This window comes from Jaculus jaculus, chromosome 9, assembly GCF_020740685.1.
Source record: "Jaculus jaculus isolate mJacJac1 chromosome 9, mJacJac1.mat.Y.cur, whole genome shotgun sequence".
Classification (NCBI taxonomy): Eukaryota; Metazoa; Chordata; class Mammalia; order Rodentia; family Dipodidae; genus Jaculus; species Jaculus jaculus.
The window spans coordinates 101,826,703-101,849,426 of NC_059110.1; the positions used below are offsets into that span (position 1 = coordinate 101,826,703).

The 22,724-nt window shown below is 46.5% G+C and overlaps 1 protein-coding gene across 3 annotated transcripts in view; it reads right to left on the bottom strand.

The window, feature by feature from the left end:
- Window positions 1-402: 402 nt before the first annotated feature.
- LOC101602958 (phosphatidylcholine transfer protein) overlaps window positions 403-22,724 on the bottom strand; it is a 63,451-nt gene continuing 41,129 nt past the window's right edge. For 2 of the 3 annotated variants that reach the window (XM_045157907.1, XM_004669938.2), the window contains exons 2-6: window positions 13,147-13,264; window positions 7,818-7,897; window positions 3,856-4,027; window positions 2,969-3,036; window positions 403-1,611 (exon numbers count right to left, since the gene is read on the bottom strand). In XM_045157907.1, coding sequence (XP_045013842.1) covers window positions 1,546-1,611; window positions 2,969-3,036; window positions 3,856-4,027; window positions 7,818-7,897; window positions 13,147-13,189 — 429 coding nt within the window. In that variant the 5' untranslated portion in view covers window positions 13,190-13,264 and the 3' untranslated portion in view covers window positions 403-1,545. The remainder of the gene's footprint in view (window positions 1,612-2,968; window positions 3,037-3,855; window positions 4,028-7,817; window positions 7,898-13,146; window positions 13,265-22,724) is intronic. The other variant, XM_045157906.1, reaches the window with a different exon arrangement.

Below are 22,724 nucleotides of genomic sequence, written 5' to 3' on the forward strand. Positions count from 1 at the left end.
CAGTACAAGGAATTGAATCTAGGGTCACACACACATTAGGCAAGCACTCTACTGCTTAGTTATACCATCAGCCCGAGAAAAGCTGTGTTTTTTCTTTCTTTCTTTCTTTTTTCCTGCTTGACATGACAGTAGGATGGTGCTGACCTATTTATTGCTGTTCATAGAAATCCTACGACCAAATATAAATCAATATTAAAGATAAACTGAAGAACAGAGTTGAATTTTACACTGCATTTCATGACCCATGTCCATCCATACCTGAAGCCATGCCTGGAGATCCAGATTCTTTATTTACTCAAGTTCATGAGCTCGGTTGGATACTGGGTGCAAACAGAAAGAGGCCTAACTCTCTTTTTTCTCACAAAAAGAAAAAGGTAGGAAGGAAATTGCACACAAGAGAAGTGTAAGTAGGTCATTCTGTTTATTCATTGTAGAACACATCTTTCTTCTCAGAGGAGATATTCAGTAAGGAATCCCATTTGAACAATCCCTTTTCTGGGCTTTGGAACCTACATATCTATGTCTGTCAATCAAGGTTTGGTACCATCACATATAGTGATTAAAATTTTTTCCCTGAGATCATTAAGGCTGTGCCTTGTCTACAGAATATCTTTCCCTACCAAAATGGAGGACAAAACACACATCTCTGTAAGCACTTGAGTCTGTGGAAGAGGTAGAATTCCCTTGAAAAAGGGACATGGTCCACCAAATCATTACATTTTACCTGACTGTAGACTACTATTGTTCTTTCATTATCTCCAAGCATTCTTAGAAGGGAAAGTCAGCTTACTACACAGAAAGACACTATTACAGTGTTATCACGAGCCCTCTTTGCTCTAGATGCCTCAGGTTTGCAGCCAGATACACAGCTAATGAGGAATAGGGAGCTTTTCCCCAGTGGCCTATGGAATAAAGAAAAACTCAGATAAGGATGATGAGGGCAAAGTGGTCACCACATCATGTGCTCAGTCAGGCCTGTGATGCTTCTCAAGACAGTCTGATGTCAGAGGAGATGCTCCTCCACAAGTGAGAGCAGGGCCGGCCCAGCTTCTTACCTCACAGCCCAGCCTCTTCCAGGTAACAGAGCATGAAGAGGATGGACATCAGCCTGTGTCTCTAAGGTAGGGCACAGAAGGTCAAAGGCCACATCCAGAAGGTACAAAGAGGTACATTCTAAAAAGGAAGCAGCTTGCCAGGAATGGTCACTCTTGCGCTTTTTTTTTTTTTTTTTTTTTTTGCCTTTCCTCTACCTGCCCAACCCCCTCCAATGGCACAGTGGAATGTTCCCCACTGAGAACTTCTCTACTGAGAAATAAACAAGTAAAGGCCTCCTATTCAATAGTAGAAGGAGGCAGTTAGCCTACGGAGGTCCGGTGGGAAAGAAGGCAGGCATAAGAGTGAGGTGTACAGCAAGCATGCCTTGAAATATGTGCTGGAGGGCACGGAGGCCTCTGAAGACGGACATGTGAGAGGAAGATGAGCATCAATGGGTTGTAGCATTTCCAGAGATGTCACTCCATGGATGCCAAGGTCCAGTTCTCCTTCTTAGGCTTTCTTGAGGTAGTTTTGACAGGCTTTTGCGGTGTCCTTCAAAAAGTTTGGAACTCCATTCTGCAAAGCAAAAAAGGCTGATGCTGCTATGTCCCCCTATCACATTCTTTGGGATGTGACAGAAGGTAAGCCAAAATGGTTTGGGGATATAGCAAAAGGCAATAGAAACCCTGATCCAATTTCAATACAATGTTGTCACAGCTAATGACAAAAAGCAAGACCCAAAGAGATATGCTGCAAAGACAGCCGGCTGCCTTGTACTTTGGCTTTTGCTGATGACGTTGCAAAGACTTTTTCTGAAAAGGAAAGGAGGGAAGGAGGAAGGGAGAAATGGAAGGAAAGGAGAAGAAAAGGAAAGGAAAAGGGAAAGGAAGGGGAAGAGAGAAGAGGAAGAGGGGAGGGGATAGAAGGGGAGGGAAGGGGAGGAAGAAGAGGGAAGGGGAGGGAAGGGAAGGGGAGGAGAGGGAAACTGAAACATTATCGAGCTAGACTGCTTCTTCTAAGAAAGCAAAGAATTTGCTTTATAGAATTAGAAAATGGTACAGGTTTGGGGTCAGAGGTAAGGATATATTATTATAATATAATCAAGCAGTCTGCCAGACTTTCCTAAATGCTGTCTCATTCACCTCTACTCTATGTAGCACAGAATATCCATCTGCAGTTTTAAGTGGAAGAGAGTCATGGATTTCCCAAGCTACACAAGGCAATCAATAGCAGAGCCAAGATTCAGAATCATATGACTGTGAAGCTGATAATGCACTTTTGTTCTCCCATAAATCTGCTGAGGCCATTCACAGGACCTGTACAAAGCTGACCGTGAAGCCCTTGATCCTATGCAATGACATCCTCTTGTGACACCTGGGCCACCACTTCAGCTACCTCACCTTACCCCCCCACCAAAAAAAGTTTCCAGGTAAGAGGATTGCCATGAGTTCGAGACCAGCTTGGGAGGGAGTTCCAGGCCAGGTTAGTCTGGGCTAGTGCGAGACTTTGACACACACACACACACACACACACACACACACACACACAAAGACAAATCTGGACCCTTCTAACCTAGACATGTTTGGCTGTCTCAAAGCAATGTCTGTCTATCTTACCCCTACATACAGATTCCTAAAGCACTATTGTACCCATAGGGAGCAGACTATTGTCTGGAGGGTCCAGAGGGTAATCCTGGAGGGCCTGGGGCCGCCAGTGGGGAGGGGCGAGCATTCCAAGCTAACAAATCTTTGTATTTTGTCCCAGTCTCCATCCTGGGTGTTGGCCATTCAGCCTTAACCAGGTCACTCAACCAAACTCTTCATAAAAGAGCCTCATTACCCCAGGACATGGAGTCTCCTCAGCCTGACAACCTTGCGGGGCTAAGTCAACATTTGTCAAGCATGCTTGCCCCGCCTGCCTCCTGGGATCTCACCTTGGCTGCCCAGTTAATGAGCCAGGACGGAATTTGGCCACCTGGGTTATCGAAGTAACACATGAAAACTAAAGGGAGAAAGAAAGGAAAATTCAGAAAGGAGAAAAATACAGCCAAAAAAATAAAAATACTTCTGTACAAACGTTCTATCTTCAGATTCAAAGATTCAAGCCCAGAAAAGCACAGAAAGTGTATAATCCCCAAAGGCCTGTCTCCTCAGACTTCCCTGGTGGCAGACAGACACTGAAGCATTTTGCTGTGATAGTGACACATCAAACAAACGCTAGACACACTGACACGGCCACTCATTTCACTACTGTAACAGCCCTGACGAACTCACACAATTAACCTCCTCTTATAAATGAGCAAACAGAGAGTCAGGAAAGTTGGGTGACATATGAAGGTGGCAGATGCCGCAAGCATCATAGAACTATGGTCAGATTTGCCCAAGACAGAGGCCACACTTAGCCCAGGATGGCAGGTGACCATCCCTCATCCCACACTTTCCTCCCCCGGGGCTGCGTCTCTCTCTAGCTTTGTGCTGACAGCTGCTGCATTATGCCAGCGCATGCCTGCCAGCCCTCTGGGCATTCGCAGGCCCAGCTCATGCAGCCACAGGACCGGCCTGAAGCCACTTTTTCGGAACACTAGGTCTGCCTTCCTTCACGTAGACAAGGCAGGTCAGTAAAGAATACAATGCGTCAGACTGACGTCCACCTCATTCCCTAGCCAGGTTTGGGGCATGGACTGAGGCTGTGGTCAGGTGTTGATCCCTGGTCTGCATCGCCCTGGGCCACCTCTGCCCCTCACCTGATCCAACGTTGTAATCCGCCGGGCCTTCCTGAGATGGCTCTGGCGGTTCGGTACACCTGCGCCCCAGCTTTTACCTTTGCTCCCCGTCTTGCCGTCGCTCTCAATAGCCAGGCTTTGTTTGTACTGCTTCACTCGGATCACACCTGACTTCTCAGGAAACTGAGGCACGGAGATGCTCTTAGCCAAGACCACGTGGATTTTCCGCCCTTCCACATCCAGGTCGCGGCGCTGGCGGATGTAGACATACTGAGCGGCCCAGTCAAGGCATGATGTCAATGCTATCCTTTCAGACAGGCAGAAAGAAAGCTGCCCACAACAGGGCCAAGACATATCATGGCATGTTCACACACTTGCCATTATAATTTGTTCCTCTACTAGTTTCACATCTACCAAAACTCATACACGCTTTATGTCTATGTTCTTTATATATGAGAGAAAATGCAGTATTTGTGAGTCTGCCTTATTTCATTTCACATAATGATTTCCAGTTCCTGAAAATGTCACGATTTCATTTTTCTTTATGGCTGTGTAAATTCCACTGTGTGTACCACATTTTCTTTCCATTTAAATACAGATATGCAATTATCTCTGTGGTATGCTGACATATGCCCAGAAGCCCTATCTTGTGGGTGACAAAATTGAGGCTCAGAAAGATAAAGAAATTTATTCTTGCTGGCCATAGAAACTTTGCTGTTTGTTTTGAAAAAATTGAGAAAGGGGGAAAAGGGAAAGACAGAGAGAGAAAGAGAGAGAGAGAGAGAGAATGTCCTCTTGCTCCTGCAAATGAGCTCCTGGTGCAGAATTATGTTGTACATCTGACTTTATGTGTGTACTGGGGAACTGAACTTGGGCCATCAGCCTTTGCAATCAGTGTCTTTAACCAGTTAGCCATCTCACCACACCTCCTTTGGGTTTTTTGAACAGCATTAAAACTATAAGGACTCTGGGGAGTCTTACAGATGAAATACATGTATTTTGCATTATGAGATGACCAAGAGTCTTTGAGGGCTGGCGGGGTCGGGAGGGGTGCTACATTTTAAAAGTGATGCGTTCATGTGTAAGCTGACGAGGGATGGGTTTCTCTTCAATGTCAACCTGACTGGATTGGGAATCACCTAGGACACACACTTCAAGGCATGCCTGAGGGTGTTTCCAGAGAGGTTTAGCTGAGGAGGACAAACCCACCCTGAATGTGGGTGGCACCATCTCACAGGCCAAGGTACACACCTGACTCTGAACAAGAGAAAGCCCATTCCCCACTCTTTGCTTTGTGATGTTACACTTACGCTCCTGCTGCCTTGAACTCCACTGTGCCTTCCCTGACACAACAGACTGCATCCTCCTACATCTGTAGCCAAAATAAATTCTTACGTTGCTACTGTCAGGTATGTGTCACGGCATGCAAAAAAAAAACAAAAAAAAAAAAACACCTCATATAGCAGCTAAAAAGATATAACATAAAGCTGAACTCATATCTGGCTCTAGCATCTGGTTATAGCTGGGTAGAGTTCAAATCCTTAATGAATTACTTACGCTTTCAAAGAACAGAATTTTGGGCAACACACTAGATAGAATAAAATCATAAAATACTGAAGCTGCTCTAAGAACACGAATGCATCATTAAACACAGTCCCATGCAACCACAGTGTGTCACGTGTTTCTATTCACCATCACCCAGGAGAATCTACTGCCCCCACTGTTGAGATACTGGCCAATAAGGTTCTTTAGCCTTCCTGGGAAGAGATGATGCCACCCTGGCTCTGGCTGTCTTCTCTCTCAAGCCTTGTACTTTTCCTCAGAATAAATATCTTGCCAATTGCTTCATACCATGATCGGGTAGCTCCTGAGATGGCCGTTCTCTGGCATGCCATGGAGGAAAAGCTACCCAATGAATTGGTTAAAATCTGGGGGAGTACTTTTGAAGTGTTTACAGCTGCAGTGTGTGGTGGTTTGAGTCAGATACCCCTCATAAACTCATGTGTTCTAAATGCGTGGTTCCCAGCTGGCAGCAATGTGAGAGGTGGAACCTTGCTGGAGGAGGTGTGTTTCTGCCGGCTCCCCCTTGCCAGAGCTCAGCTCACTGTCTTGCTGCTGTTTTCCGCCTGCTGTGGCAGGGGTGACGTCCAGCCTCTGCTCGTGCCATGCTGTCCCCTGCCACCATGGAGCTTCCCCTCAAGACTGTAAGCCAAAATAAAAACGTTTTTCCCATCAGCAGCTTTTGGTTGGGTGCTTTATTCCAAAAACAAGAAGGTGACTACAACCCAGTGTGTGGCACCATCTATCCCACACATTCAAGGAGGCTGAGACAAGGAAGGGCCTTTCCCAAGGTCACATAACAAACCAAAGAGTATGATCAGCAATCTTCTGCTCCAAAATGAAGGCTCCTTTGTACCTCACTCTTCTGTTCTCAAGAATTTAACAACTCTTACTGAGGAAATGCATGGATCTAAAAACCAAGAAACATCCTAAGATGGTGTGGCATTGGAAAGTCAGTGAAACAGGACTTCAAGAAGCCTCAAGTGTCCAACAGGGAGAATACTTGTCCAACAGGGTCACGGTGAGTTCAGAGAGCTGAGTGGATTTCTTGGTCAGGATTCCCACCCATGAGGACAGCGGACACTGGTAGCCCAAGCCTCCTAGCCATGTGTTAGCTGGGCAGGCGTGGGGGAAGTTCTGAGCTCCTCTTTGCTTCAGTTGCCTCACCTGTGAAATGGAGTCTGTGATGCCTGCCTCATACCATTGTTGGCAGGATCAGAGGAGACTTACAAAATACAAGGGATTGAGTAGTCTGCAATGTACTGGAATTACAAACCAGTGGTCAGTGGATATTATGACAGAAAATAAATTCCTGGTACTTATTACCCATTTAGGGGCCAGGGTAGATGGACAGATAAACAGGCACACACACATTTTCTTTCTACAGAATAATCATTTGAAACAATGTGCATAAAAGTCAGAAGGTCCCAGCCATCATCTACTTTTGGTGGCTTCCATATTGTTCTATCCCTCAAGACCTTTTGTGAAGTATCTTCTAAGGAAACTCAGTATTTAAGATGCTCAGCTGCTTTGACTCAAGAAGACAGTGATGGGATTAGAATCTCACCTGTCAGTTACCGGCCCCATCCTGCCCTCCCAGCCTATCTCTATCCCACCCTCCCACACTGGTCCTAATGTGGACTGTTCAGAAACTTGGTGACATGGTTTGACTGTGAAATGTCTCCCCAGGCTCATGTGTGGGAACACTTGGACCCCCAGCTCGTGTTGCTGGGTCCAAAAGTTGTGGAACTTTAGGAGGTACAGCCTGGCTGGAGGAAGTGGGTCACTGAAGGAGCACTTTAAGGTTTTATATCTGCCTCCCCCTTCCTGTACAATCCAGTTCATGACTGCGAACACCATGTGGCCATCTGCCTCACACTACTGCCATCATGCCTTCCCCGCCATGATGGACTGTCTCTCTTTTTAAACTGTAAGCCACGGCTGGAGCAATGGCTTAGCAGTTAAGACATTTGCCTGCAAAGCCAAAGGTCCCAGGTTCGATTCCCCAGGAATCATGTAAGTCAGATGCACAAGGTAACACATAAATCTGGAGCTTTTTTATTTATAGTGGCTGGAGGCCATAGCACACCCATCTTCTCTCTCTCTTTCCCTCTTTCTATATCTCTCAAATAAATAAAATTAAATTAAAAGTAAAATTTACACTGCAAGCCAAAATAAACTCTTCCTCCCTTAAGTTGCTTCCTACCAGGTACAGCACTGAAGAAAGTAACACATTTGGGACGCCAGCTGAGCCCCTCCATTTCATTCCCCTGCTTCACCTCATAAACGTGGAGATGGAGAAGGGAAGACGGAACTTGGTGATCACGTCTGGAAATCACACCTGAGATCTCTGAAACTCACACAAGCAGCAGAGGCTGTAGCAGCTGTTTCTATAGAACCCAAGATAACGTCCACCACTACCGGGAAATGAGCTCTGGCCCCCGTGTGCCGTGACAGACAAGGGCACTGAACGCTGAGAGGGGCTGCACACAAAGGATACGTCTCTGTTGCACATGGGGAAAGGGTACTTCACTTCCCAGTAGGCCACCATCTGCCCGTCGCAATCCTTTTCATAAAGTTCTGGAAAAGGAAGAAGAGGTTAATGTATCTGGACACTTCTATTGCTTCAGGTTACAAGAAGCCTAGGCAAAGCTGAGGAGAAGGCTCAGTAGTTAAATGCAACCGCTTGCAAAGCCTGCCAGTCTGGGTTGGCCAAGGTTCAATTCCCCAGTAACCACATAAAGCCAGAGACACAAAATGGCATGTACATCTGGAGTTCATTTGCAATAGCAAGAGGCCCTGGTACCTAGCAAGCCTCTCTGTACAGGCCACTAACTCATAGGGAATAGAATTATTTAAAAAATAGGTAAGTAGATCTATCATCACTAAACTCTTGCTACACAGGTCTGCCTAGAGGACAGAAAAGCACAGTAAAAAATAACGAAGCCAAACACCACCACTATAGTACAGAGGCATACTGGGATAGAACGGGCAGAAACAGTCAGGAACCAAACACAGTCAGGGTTTAAAGGGAGAGAATACATGCTTGCTACTGAAACCTAGTCAAAGCCTATGACTGGGAAGACCGTAAGGGGGAAACTACTAGTTAAGAGACTACGTGGATAAGCTGTATCCATGCAATTGCCCTCTAGGTATTTATGTTATCATTGACCCTATAAGTCAGTCCTGAGGGCACCTTTGGTCAGAATAGCTTCTTTTGGCATATGGCAGTAACTACTGGGGAGACTCAAACCTTTCTGAGGTGCTAAGAAGTGAAGGTTGAGGGCTCACCGATAAAGGAGACGTCTCCATCATACCCATCAAGGCTTAGGGGACATTGCCAAAGAAGGAGCAGAAAGAAAATATGTAACAGCCAAAGGAAGGGGAGAAGCACTTTGGGACACTATCTTCTGGACACAAAGTGACCATTACTTCACAGCGGCTGCCACTATCACCATCAGATCTCCACAAAATCTAGCTCATCAGAACTTCAACGTGGATGATGGAGGACCGAAGAAAAAAAGTTATCAAAATAGTAGAGGGTCGGGCTGGAGGGATGGCTTAGAGGATAAGGCATTTGCCTGAAAAGCCAAAGGACCCAGGTTTGATTCCCCAGGACCCATGTTAGCCAGATGCACAAGGTGGTGCATGTGTCTGGAGTTGGTTTGCAATGACTGGAGGCCCTGATGTGCTCTCTCTCTCTCCCCCACCTTTCTCGCTGTCAAATAAATAAATAAAATATTTTTTAAAAATAGAAGAGGGTCTAGTTGGAAAGGGGTGGTCACAAGAAGGTACTAAGAGGGGATTGTGAACAAATTACATTATGTTCACATATGAAAATTGTCAATAAAAAAGTTTTCTTTTAATTAAAAAAAGGTCAGGTTTCTAATCAGAGTTACCACCAGATGGCACTACAGCACCAGCCCAGGCTGAAGGAGAGAGTCCCTGAGCCTGGCACATTCAGGTGGGACATAAGGAGCCCACAGAGGGCAGTGTCCTTAAAAAGCTAGAAAGTAGCTCAGCTGTAGCCAACTCTTTTTTTCTTGCTCCTTTCCTGCTTCACAATATGCCGCAGTTTAAGTGACTACTAATCCTCTCATGCCGGGGCATGCATACGACAGCCGGTCTCAGAGGCAGGCAGCAATGGAACGGCACCACATGCTCACTCTCCTGCTCAGGCTGTGGTGGGTTCCCACCTAGCCACCTAGAAAGGGAACCAGGCATGACAGTCCCTAGGAGAGATGGTGAACAATGCAACAGGCTTTTGAACAAAATTTTTTTTCAAATATATTTTTATTTATTTGCAAGCAGAGATGGGGTGGGTGGAATGAGTATGCCAGGACCTTTTGCTACTGCAAGTGAACTCCAATGCGTGTGTCATTTTGTGCACCTGGCTTACTTGAGTACTAAGGAATTGGACCCAAGCTGGCAAGCATTGCAAGCAAGCGCCTTTGTGTGTTGAGCCATGTCGCCAGCCCCAAGGAAACCTGTCAAACTGAAACAGACCGCTTCCTGAGGGGCTGGCTGGCGCTTCAATGCTGTCGGAGGCTGAAAGGAAGCCTGAAGGAAGGGGCAGGGTGGCACTTGTTACTCGCTGGGTGAACTCTTCCCGGGGACACGCTGCCCAGCCGGGGCAGAGTTCACCCTGGCCAACCAGGGTGCAGGCTGGGCTTCCTTACTAAGCACGGGTGAGGCGTGACTCGCGGGAGCATGGAGACTCCAGCGCAAGCACGGCTGCCTTGAAGGCGCTCCCCGACCCGTCGTCTTCCATCCCCTATGCGCTCCATCTCCGCAGAGACCTCAAGACCCCGTGCCTGACCGTGCACAGCTGTCACAGGGGGCAGCTGAGATCTCAGGGGAGGGTCCCGCAGCGCTCCCCGCACCCCTCCTTCTACGGGGGCGCGTCAACAGGACCCACTTCGAGAGCCTCTCATGAGCCGTCACCGCCGCTGGTGACAACGCCGGCAGTGGCTGTTTCCCTGGGAGGACAGCCCACCCGCCCTGCGGTCGGCGCTGCCCCGGCTCCCCTTCTGCTATCGGCATCGCGGCTGTTCTCCAGGGCATCACGCATCGCGCTGCTCCGCTCTGCGGTTTCAGCAGGTGAAGCGGCTAAGACATGGCCGTGGCGGTTAGCTGAAGGGTGCGGGTCGTGCAGCTGACCAGAGCTGCGGTTTGTCCCACTAGCAAGTTTAGGCCCAAAAGTTTCCACAAGCTCTCAGCCACTCCTAATGCCCAGGAGGACCAGAGTAGGGTAAGCACCTCCAGATTCTTCCAACAAAGACAACTGTGGCTTCTACTGTGTCAAAAGGCTCAGTACAAATGTCTGATAGTAGGTAACAGACATAAGAGTCTCTGCAACTGCTTTTCTTTCTTTCTCTTTTATTATTTTAGACTTTCAAGGCCAACCTACATAGTAGGTAACAGACATAAGAGTCTCTGCAACTGCTTATTTCTTTTTCCTTTTAGATTTTTTAGGCCGACCTAGAATTCACTATGTAATCTCAGGGTAGCCTTGGACTCACAGTGATCCTCCTACCTCTGCCTCCCAACTACACTTTTTTTTTTTTTTAAGTGTGTGTGGGAGGGGGCAGAGGGCAACCTCTTGAGTTCCTTTCCGAAGCCAGGTGCCTCCGCTGCCACCAGCACAAGGGTTTCACAGACTCTGCCTCCTCTCTTTGCTCTTTTCCAAACTGGAGCTGCCCGGACATCTCATCGGCGGCCTGCTACACAGGACAGCGTCACGGCTGCCGGGGACAGTGCAGCACGGCCGGCCCACGCCCTTGCACAGGAGGCGAGCGTAATGATGTCTCCTAACTGGGAAGTGTGTGAGGAAGACACAAAGCTGTCCAATCTATGAGCACAGGGTGGCGGCGGCTCCAAGTTGAGTTGCAGAGGGTCAATCCTGGCGCCCCCGTTGCCTTCCCTGGGAAAGTAGAATTCTTTCTTCTGGGTTATTCATGCAGTTAGAATAAAAGCCTTGATTTTCTGAAGGGCAGTTGGGCCATGGACACAGAACCAGCCAACCACAGAGGAGGACAGAGCCGGAGGAAGAAGCATCCTGATGGAATTTGGTAAAGTCCCAACGCAACATTCCTAGAAGCCAGGAACCCCGGACCTTTCTGCCAAGAAACAACAAACTCCTCTTTCTTACACTGTCTTTAGTTGACTTCTTTGTTCCTTGCACCCAGGAGTCCTGACTAAAGGCTGCACCTGTCCTTGCTGGCTCTGTGGGTCAATTTCACCGTGACTGACACGGCTCCCAGTGCTAAGATGCAGGGATTTCCGTGTTTCATGCATTTCAACTCTGCCTCGATTTCAAGGGAAGACCTCAGCCATACAGCCTGGCACCCATGCTGGGCCCTCAGGGTCACGAGGTGTGCTCCACTCAGGAGTAGAAGGACTGAGAGGGAACTGGCCACCCCAGTCATCCCAGCAACACCACATGCTGGTAGCTTCTCAACAGCCGCTTTGTGCCTCCATGCCTCCTCATGCTGTTCCGCCATTGCTCACCTCCTCACAATGTCTTCTTGCCCGTTCAGATGTTCTTTGACTGGGGCTGGAGAGATGCCTCAGCGGCTAAGTGCACTTCCTTCAAGCATGAGGGCCTGAGACCTTCAGAGTTGGAATCTCCAGATCCCATGAAAAATCTCCTGACAGCCACGTGTACCTGTAACACTAGTCCTGCAGGGGAGCAGACTCGAGATTCACTGGAACTCCTGGAAAAGTTCTCAAGTAAGAATAGAGACTCCAAAGACTGGGCAGAAGAGTGATGGAGAGAGACATTTGACATGCCACTCAGGCCACCGTAGGTGAGCTGGATGGGGTGTCACAGGCAAGTGTAACTGATCACACACACACACACACACACACACACACACACATGCAAAGACATTTTTTAGAAGAAAATCTAATTCAACTGTCGTAAGAAAGCTTGGATAGCTCTTCTGAGAAGGCTTCCAGGGACCAGTACACGGATGGCAACACAACGAGGGCAAGCAGCCCGAGAACAGAAAGAAATTGCATCTGAGAGTTTGCCAGCGTCCAGTACGGGAAACAGCAAAGGCATATCGTAGCCCCACGTTTCAAAGGCTTGTGGCACAATCTTTTTTTTTTTTTTTTTTTTTTTTTTTTACAGAAAACCGTAGTAGAAGTAAATTAGTTCCCATCTAATGTGCAGAATAAACAAGAATCAACTGTAGGAGAGATGTCTCTGTGGTTAAAGTGCTTGCTTACAAAGCCTAGCAGACTGGGTTTGACTCCTTAGTACCCATGTAAAGCCAGAGACTCAAAGAAGTGAAGCATCTGGAATTTCTCTGGTGACAAGAGGCCCTGGCGAGCTCACACAGTCACTCTCATTCTCTCTCCACCCACCCCCCATGCAAATAAATAAAAATATTTAAAAAGAATTCAAAGCTGGGTGTGGTGGCACACACCTTTAGTACCAGCACTCGAGAAGGAAGAGGTAGGAGGATCAATGTGAGTTCGAGGCCACCCTGAAACTACACAGTGAATTACAGGTCACACTGGGCTATAGCAAGACCCTACCTTGAAAAACACAAACAAATGAACAAAAGCTACATTTTTAGGACTGGAGAAATGGCTCAGCAGTTAAGGCACTTGCCTGTGAAACCTAAAGAACCAGGGTCGATATTCCAGAGCCCAGGTAAGCCAGATGCATATGATGGTGCACGCATCTGGAGTTCACTTGCAGAGGTTAAAGGTCCTGGTATACCATTCTCTCTCTCTCTCTAATAAGTAAATGAAATATTTAAATATATGTAGAATCAATTATACTCGCTAGTGATTTTTCTCAGAGAAGCATCACTCACCTTTAACATACTGGTCCCACTGTTTCCTGTATTCTAAGTCCATGTAGACGTCTGCAAGTAGAGCGGGTGGGCAATTCTCCAGAACACCGAAGACTTTGTACTCATAGAGGCCAGTCGGCTACATAAGCAAGGAAGAGCAATCTGTGAGTGCAGGACTCCACATCCCATGGGAAATACCTGAGGAGTGGGTGCTGACCTCTGCTGGGTTCTTTGTGACAAAGGTATGAAATCAGGCGGGACCTCTGGTTTCACGGATTGCATATCCAGCTGCAAGGCAACAGTGGAGGGAGGAGGCACAAGTACTACCCGGTGATCTTGGCGGGACGTAAGAAGCGTGCTACGCCGAATGGTGCCTTCGCGGGGGATCTGTGTCAACAGGGGATAGGGCAGGCCACCATAAAGACCACGTCAAGACCTTTGAGAACATCTTGTTCCAAATGTTAGAAAGACCAGCAATGGGAAGGTGAACATCCTTGTGGTAGGCCCTCAGAATGATGGACTGGCATACTTAAAGAGAGAAACTTTGAACACAGAGAGAGGCAGGAGCTGATGTCAAGTTGCTCTTTTATAAATCAGAATAAAGGGTACAACTTTGGTTCCCATTGCTACAGAAAATGAAAGGGTGACTTTAGAGGGGCATGACCAGATGTGTCTAGGAATAGTTTAGAAATGACCATTGTTAATCTAATTGATTCTCCTCCTCTTCCCTCCTCCTTGTTGCTGTTAGAGATAAGATCCATTAATGATTACTATTTATTACTGGCAAGGTCTTATGTAGCCCAGGCTACTCTGGAAACTCACCACATAGCCAAGAACAGCCTTAAGCTTCTGACCCTCCTGCCGTCACCTCTCAAGTACTGGGATTACAGGCATGTGTTACCATACCTCTTGGTTTATGCAGTGCTGGAAATTGAACCCAGGCCTTCTTGCATGATAGGAAAGCACTCTGCCAATGGAGCTACATCCCCAGCCCCCTAATTAAATTTCTAAAAGATTAAAAAAATTGGTAGGAAATAGATCATTAAGTAAAGAAGGAGACAGCTTCACTGAAACAGGAGGCAGCAACACTGTCAGGGAAACAGCGGAGCTGCAGGGATGTTCTTATTGCAGGTAAGGCCAGTAGGAATTGCCAGAAGATGGGCTGTGAGGGAACCACAAGAAATAACCAAGAAACCCCTGAAAACCGTCATGTGCATGTCTGGTAGACAGGAGCTCCCCTTGAAGGAGAGATTTCCCCTCGCCCAAACCTGCTTTTGGGAACTACACAGTTAACTAAGAACAACTAGGTCTCTGGGAGTCCAGCCAGAAAGTTGGGGGGGGGTGGGTTGAGGCAAGTCAACGTTGGCTGCTTCTGCAACCAGCTTGCCCAGTTCTTTTAATACAAAAGGTTTTTTGTTTTTTGGTTTTTTTTTTTTTTTTGGTTATTGCTAGGAAATTTTCTATAGATAATCAACCTGAAATTTTCTATAGATAATCAACCCACATAGGACACTTACAATTATGGATAGAGATAGCCCTGATATACTTAGCCTCCCCCCCCACCCCAGAATCCAGCCCTCAGTCAAGTTTCTCTGTCAATAGTTGGGTTTTTTGCTTATAGTAAATGTTTGCTGTTTCTGTCTCTGCTCTAGGAATCATGTTTAATAAGTCCTACAACATACGTTCCTCTACCAGCCTCATAGATTTTCTTGTGATCTGTTAGTTCCTTACCGATTCCTGAACAGGAATCCAGTCCAGCAGAGGGCCCCAGGAGTCAGAAGAGCGCCCCTAATACTTCACCTTCACTGACATATGAGAAAATTGGAGGAGAGATGATCTTAAGGTGAGGGGCTGAGTAATCAAGGGTTCTAGTTTTGACCAGCTGACTTCCAGGTAGTAAGTAGGCATACATGCTACACAGACAGGTCGAGTTCTGGGAAGGGTCCATTTTAAATATCTATGGACATAATGAAGCCGGGTGTACTGTAAAATCAATTCCAAGGCAGGTTTTTCTCAACCATTTATACTGGGGGGGGGGGGCATAATGTAGAAGAGACTAAAAGAGGAAGAAATATCTAGTTCAAATCACATAGTTGCCCTTTTTTTTTCAGAAAAAAAGACAATTCTATCCTTCCTTCCTCCCTCCCTCCCTTTTCTCCTTCCTTTAATTCTTCCTTCATTGCCTCCTTCCTGAAAGGGTCTCATGTAGCCTAGACTGGCCTTGAACCTGCTATTAGTCAAGGATGACCTTGACCTGATCCTCCTGCTATCTCCACTGTACCACCATGCCTCATTTATGTGATGCTGGAAAACCCAACCCAGATCTGGATGCATGCTAAGCAAGTACTCTAACCCCTGGGCAATGTCCCCATCCCAAAGACGACTATTTCTAGATTACAAACACAAGAAAATTCTCTCATTTTCATTAGCTATGTTCTTGTCTATGAGAGTTGTGGACTCAAGATTGCCCTCTACACACCCCAAAGTTCATACAATGCCAACTAATGATTCCTGACCCTCACCTTGCTTCAAGGCTCTAGTGTTACAGTGAAGCAGGGCTGGAAAGATGGCTTAGAGGTTAGGTTCTTACCTGACCCGTGTTAGACTCTCCAGGTCCCATGTAAGCCATTTGCACAAAGCGACACAAGCACACAAGGTCACACATGCGCACAAGGGGGCACACTCATCTGGAGTTTGACTGCAGTGGCTGGAGGCCCTGGAGTACCAACTCCCCCCACCCCACACACACACACACAAAAAACCTAAAAAGAAGAGTGAAGCAATGACTTTTCATGAGCTACAATACAGACACAAACAAAACAAATGAATAAAAATGGAGCTGCTAGATGTATTCTTGCTTCCACATGCTGGTGAAGTCCTGCTATTGCTAACTGCTCACAAGCGAATCCAGTCAAGGACTTATATGAAGTGAAGGGAAAAGCATAATGCATCTTTCTAGACAGCCTCAAGGTTTAGCAGCCTCCAACTCAGGTAGCTGAAAGAACAAACACACCCCAGTTTAGGACAGATTTGAAAGGTGAAACTGAGATGGAATCCATTAGGGAGTTTATAGCTATACAAACAGATATACAATGTGCAAAATAACACCACAGTGTGTATCTGGGGTCTAATGTACCACAGAATGGTCCTTGACTGAAGGACTATCCTGGGATCTAAGGAGAGGCTCCAGGAACATGAAGAAACACAGGCAAGGTTTGCCCACAGTCAACCATACACACACACACTTCAGTCAACAGGAAGAGAGACAATGGGCAACTTGCTGAAGAATACAGAGGCCCCATTGTCTACACACGCTCAGCAAAAAGGATCCTTATGTATTAATACACTGATCTTCAAGCTTTGGATATCTCCATGAATTTTCTTAAAACGAACCAGGGCCCTTCCTTTCTTGAACACAGTTATGACTCTTTGTGACCCCAGCTCTCTGTGTCACAGAAAAAAAAGGAACAGAAAGCCCTACAGGAAGAGAAAAACAGAATGACCAGGGATTTGTGTGAATGGAGAAGAATGAACTATTGTGGCAACTTCCTTTAAAAGCTCCCTTCATGGCATGACAGACAAATTCCAGAACCCAGAGGAACAAAATGCTTGGTACTACCTTTCCTAATCTATCAATAAGACATTCTCTTCCAGGGCTCAACAGCCTGACCAAAAGTCCTAGATCAGAGCACCTTGTCACTCAAGATGTTTTTCTCAAGAAGATCTTTGAAAGAATACTCATTTTTATCCTTTTAAAAATAAAGGGGCCAGACATGGTGGTGCATGCCTTTAATCCCAGCACCTAGGAGGCAGAAGTTAAGAGGGTTGCCATGAGTTCAAGGTCACCCTGAGAGTACATAGTGAATTCCAGATCAGCCTGGACTAGAGTGAGACCCTGCCTCAAAAAAACAAAAAAAAAAAAAAGGAAAGGGAATTTTAATAAAAATAATTATCTATAGTATTCACTATAGAAAAAATTAAATAATACAAATAATTCTTCCAAAGATGACATATAACCTCCCTAATTCAATATCTTTTGGTAATATCTGACATACAGTATTTTTAAAAGGGAATAGATACTTCTTTATGTGAGCATAATGGAAATATGGTATAAACAGCTGGCATTCTTATTCTAGGTTTTTTTTTGTCATTGGGAAAGTTTCTTCAGAGATGATTTTAGGGTAAGTGTATTAACATTTTAGATTGTTTACACTCTTTATAAATATTTGGAAAGCATATGCCAAAATGTACTCTCACCAGCAGAAGAAAAACAAAACAAAACACAGTTCCCCAGGATAAATTATCACTTTTAGATAAACATTTTGATTTATAAAAACACATTTCTTAGCTTTATTTAGCCTACACTTACTCAAGAAATGCCTGTTTCTTCTTGAAGCCTCTCCCAAAACCACCTCCAAAAATGGCTCAATTTCCTCACCTAGAGCATAAGATACAGGGGATCTAACATTCCTTTTTTTGTTTGTTTGTCTGTTTTCCAAGGTAGGATCTCTCTCTAGCTCAGGCTGACCTGGAATTCACTGTGTACTCTCAGGCTGACTTCGAACTCACGGCAATCCTCCTACCTCTGCCTCTCAAGTGCTGGGATTAAAGGCATGGGCCACCACACCTGGCTAATATTCCATTTCTAAGACACTTAAGTTTTCTGTATTTCAAATAATAAAATGAATATGTTGCTGTTACCAAATTAACCAATATCATACATAGAATACAATTACAAGAAGAAACACAATTTGGTGTGTGTGGTGGTTTGATTCAGGTGTCCCCCGTAAACTTAGGTGTTCTGAAATCTAGGTTCCCAGCTGATGGAGACTTGGGAATTAGCACCTCCTGGAGGTGGTGTATTGCTGGGGGGCGGGCTTATGGGTGTTATAGCCAGTGTTCCCTTGCTAGTGTTTGATGCACTCTCCTGTTCCTGTTGTCCACCTGATGTTGGCCAGGGGGTAATGTCCACTCTCTGCTCATGCCATCGTTTTCTCCTGCCATCATGGAGCTTTTCCCTCGAGTCTGTAAGCCAAAATAAATATTTTATTCCCACAAAATGCTCTTTGATCAGGTGATTTCTGCCAGCAATGAGAACCTGACTGCAGCAGTGTGATATATATCTCCTTTTTTCGTAGCTACAAAGGTTATAATAATGTGTTAAATGGACAATTTGTCAAACCAGCTTCTAAATATTTATATTTATACCAACAAATTAGTGATATCCTTAGCCTTGATGAGAAACATTTCTTTAAAAAAATATTTTATTTTTATTTATTTATCTGAGTGGGGGAAAGAAAGAGAATGCGCATTCCAGGGTCTTAAGTTGCTGCAAACAAACTCCAGATGCATGTGCATCTGGCTTATGTGGGTCCTGGAAAATGGAAACAGGGTCCTTTTGACTATGCAGGCAAGGACCTTAACCACTAAGCAATCTCCCCAGCTTAGAGACATTTCTTTTTGCAGTGGGAGGCAGTTGATACAGACTCAAAACTGGTCAAACAGCTGAGAATAAGTGACTGCTGAGAGCTCAGTCCTAATGGGACATACATGCCACAACGTCCAGGGTTCAGGGAACCTCACTGGAGAGGAACCAGAAAGAACATAAGACACGGAAGAAGGTGAGGAGTGCTGTGAAACGCTGTCACCTGGACAGGCCATAAACGCACGGCAGTGGTGATAAGCTGGACAAAATTGGTCCACATCTATATTTCATCATGAGGCCCCACCCTCCCGGGAAGAGCTAATGATGGTCAATGGTTGCTGGGAGCGGGAAGTGCTTTCTTCAGTGGTGTAGCCACTGGCAAGTCACCCACGTTCCAGTCAGCAACTCCTACCTATGCTCATGAAAGCAAAACAGCATAGGAGATGAAGTAGGAAGAATAAGGGTTTCGGGGAGTGGGAGAGACATTCGAGGGGGTAATGGGTTAAAAAAAGATCAGCTGGGGATGCTGTCACACACCTTTCATTCTGGGAGGCTGAGGTAAGAGGATTACTATGAATTTGAGGCCAAGCATAGACTACATAATGAATTCCAGGTCACTCCACACTACAGCAAGACCCTACCTTAAAAAACAAAAACAAAAAGTCACACTTCCTCATATGGCAGAAAAACAGGACTCACAATGGACAAGTTCAGAGCAGATCCTGCAACTTCCCTTTTTTTTTTTTTTTTTCCTCATAAATGATTAGCTGAGCTGCCTATCCTACTGATCAATCAGAACAAAATGTTTGTTATCCGAACAGGATAAACTTTTCTCCTTCCAACTTTGGCATAAACCCCCTCCTGTGAGCAGGCAGCCCTCAGGGTGATCTCTGATCTACTGTGCAGTCCTGATGCCCTTTCCTCTCACTTCCCACACATGGTTCTTCCTCACCTAACTCCCTTACCACACGGCAGAAAACAAACACTCACTTGCTGAAAGGTATCAGCTAAGTGTTTAGATAAACCAACAGAATCCTCCCTTCCTTCCTTCCTTCCTTCCTTCCTTCCTTCCTTCCTTCCTTCCTTCCTTCCTTCCTTCCTTCCTTCCTTCTTTTCTTCCTTCCTTCGTTCTTTCCTTTTGAGGTAGGATCTTACTAAAGTCCAAGATGACCTGGAATTTACTATGTTTTCTCAGGCTGGCCTCAAACTCACAGACATCCTCACACCTCTACCTCCCAATTGCTGGGATTAAAGGCGTGTGCCACTATGCCCAGCCAGCAGAATCATATGCCTCAAAAATTAGTGATATCAGTAGCAATTTCCTAGCCATGTGTCCTCCCTCCAGTCTCTATTTCTTCCTTTACAAAGCAGCACTGACGATGCCTCCCTCACAGGCTGTCGTCAGTCCGCATCACCAACCTCAGTGGCTTCTTACACAGCCTGGGGGCAGCGGGGGCCTGAGACCACAGAGTTGATTCCATCCCCGGCACTCACGGAAACAGCTGGTGTGCTCACACACACAGCTGCAAACTCAGTCCTGTGGGAGGCAGAGACCTGCGACAGCTGGATCCAGCAAGGTTCAGAATGAGCGAGGGTCCTCACACAGGTAAACACGTGCGTGCGTGACGCAGAGGGATACTTACAGGCCCCGTGGCTTCTGCAGACGTAGGCATGGGGGGACTGCACCGGCACGTATACATGCACACGCCACACACACATATACACACCACATATACTACACACTCACCAAGAAAACGCTTGTGAATATCTGAAAGGAAATATGATCATGTATAAACTGATTAAAATAATACAGAAGAGGGCTGGGGAGAAGGCTCGCTGAGTAAAGTGCTTGCCACACAAGCATGAGGACCTGAGCTCAGATCTCTGAAACCCATATAAAAGCCAGGCATGAAAGCATACGAGAAAGCGCGGTGGGAACAGAAAGCGCGGGCCACAGTCATACTGGCAGAGAGGAAGCCAGTGGGGCTAGGCTATAAGGCTTCAAGCCCCCCCCCCCGCCCCCCATGGGATGATTACTTTAGCAAGAAGGGACACATGAGTCTGCAGGAAGAATTTTCCATCCAAACTACCACACTGTTTCACATGGCTTATGCTATTTAATTTACAGAATGGTAACATAAGACATGGATCATCCACTTTTCAGAGAAAGAAACCGAGGCATAAAGATTGTAGTGGTTTGATTCAGATGTTCCCCATAAACTTAGGTGTTCTGAATGCTAGGTTCCCCAGGTGATAGCAATCTGGGAATTAAACCCTCCTGGAGGCAGTGTATTGTTGGGGGCGGGCTTGTGGTTGTTGTAGCCAGCTTTCTTTTGCCAGTGTTTGGCACATGCTCCTGTTTGCTATTGTCCACCTGACGTTGGCCAGGAAGTGATGTCCACCCTCTGCTCATGCCATCATTTTCCCCTGCCATCATGAAGCTTCCCCTCAAGTCTGTAATCCAAAATAAACCTGCTTTTCCCACAAGCTGCTCTTGGTTGGGTGTTTTCTGCCAGCAATGCAAACCTGACTACAACAAAGAGGTTCTGAGAAATATCCAGAAGGGGAAGATTTATACAGACAAGAACCTCTGTGGAGCATTGGTCTGACCAACTGTTGAATCGGGATTGCACCCAAGCATCCAGAATGTGCAAATCTTGGCCCTATAAGTCAACATCCCTCTTCTCAAAGGGTTTCACAGCCAAGTGGAAACTCGGACTTTTCACCTTAATAGCCGCAGCCTTATAATTCTCCAGGAAAGGTTTGGGATAGTGATAAGTGAGAGCGCAAAGCTTGGCTTATAGCTAGAAACAGAAACGTTGCGTCCTGCTCAGCCTCCTCTCCTCCAAGTCCCCTGGGGACCAGCATGTCACATCGCTTGTATCCACACGCTCACCCTAAGAAAGGCGAAGGAGAAGCAAGGCTCTTTCTCACCTCTGTGGCTGTGTTGGGGAAGGTAGAAGAGACAGCTGGCCTGTTTCCACAGTTAGTGGAAGAAGCCCTAGCAGGAGCTCCGTCTGCAGCTCAGGTGACCCTGGCCACCAGTAAGCTACAGCTCAGGAGCATTCTGGGTTGAGAAGTTGTCCCAGAGGAGCCAGGCACAGCGGCGCATGCCTTTAACCCCAGCACTCGGGAGTCAGCGGTAGGAGGACCTTGTGAGTTCAAGGCCACCCTGAGACTACATAGTTAATTCCAGGTCAGCCTGGGCTAGAGTGAGACACACTACCTTGAGATGCCAAAAGAGAAAAAAAGAAATTATTGTCCCAGATGTCACGGTAGCCACAAGAGGACAGATGACACAGGAGTACAAGGAGCTCGGGATGCAAATTAGATCCTAGGTCCTACCTCGGGGAATCCTCTGAAGTTTCTGGTCTGCAGAGGTAAACTGCTCTCAGGTGAGGTCCTCTGCACTTCCCTCCTAAAGCTACACTTTCTCCCCCATCCTGTAAGGCCTGGAGTGCTGACGGCCTCCCTGAGAAAGCAGTGTTGGTGCCTCAGCGGAGCACAGTGGGAAGTCCCATCACAGCAGCTGGCATGGAGCGCTCTAAACCTACTTTGTCTTCAGCCAGAGCCTTTCCATCCAGCATGCGTCTCTCTAAACGAGAGCTGGGCCTCACTGTGCCAATATGTCTATGGGCATGGTGCTGGCTGTTGCCACGGTAACAGCCCAAAGCTGCTGCAAGACCTCACTGCAGATAACTGGGAGAGATTTCCTAAGGGATTCGCAAGACTTCTTCCCAGAGAACCTACCAGGACTATTCAGAGGACCACACCACTCCAAACACTAAGCCAAAATCAGAAAGGGAGAATCCTACAGTGGATGTTGGTTTTGCCTTCAGGTATTTTCCTTTCACTCGCTTTTCTGTTTCTGTTGCCTTGCACCCCCACGCTGGCCTGTTGCCTTTGATCTTGGCTCTCAACATCAGAGACCCTGTGAGTGCCATAGAAAATGGTCCCTGCACATCAGGAGTTCTCAAAACCAGCAGCTTCAGTGCCACTCAGAAACTGATTAGAAATATAATGCCAAGGCTGGAGAGATGGCTTACTGTTTGAGACAATTGCCTGCAAAGCCTAAGGATCCAGTTTGATTCCCCAGTACCCACATAAAGCCAGATGTGCATGGTGCTGTGTGTGCCTAGAGTTTGTTTGCAGTGGCTAGAGGCCTGTTCTTTCC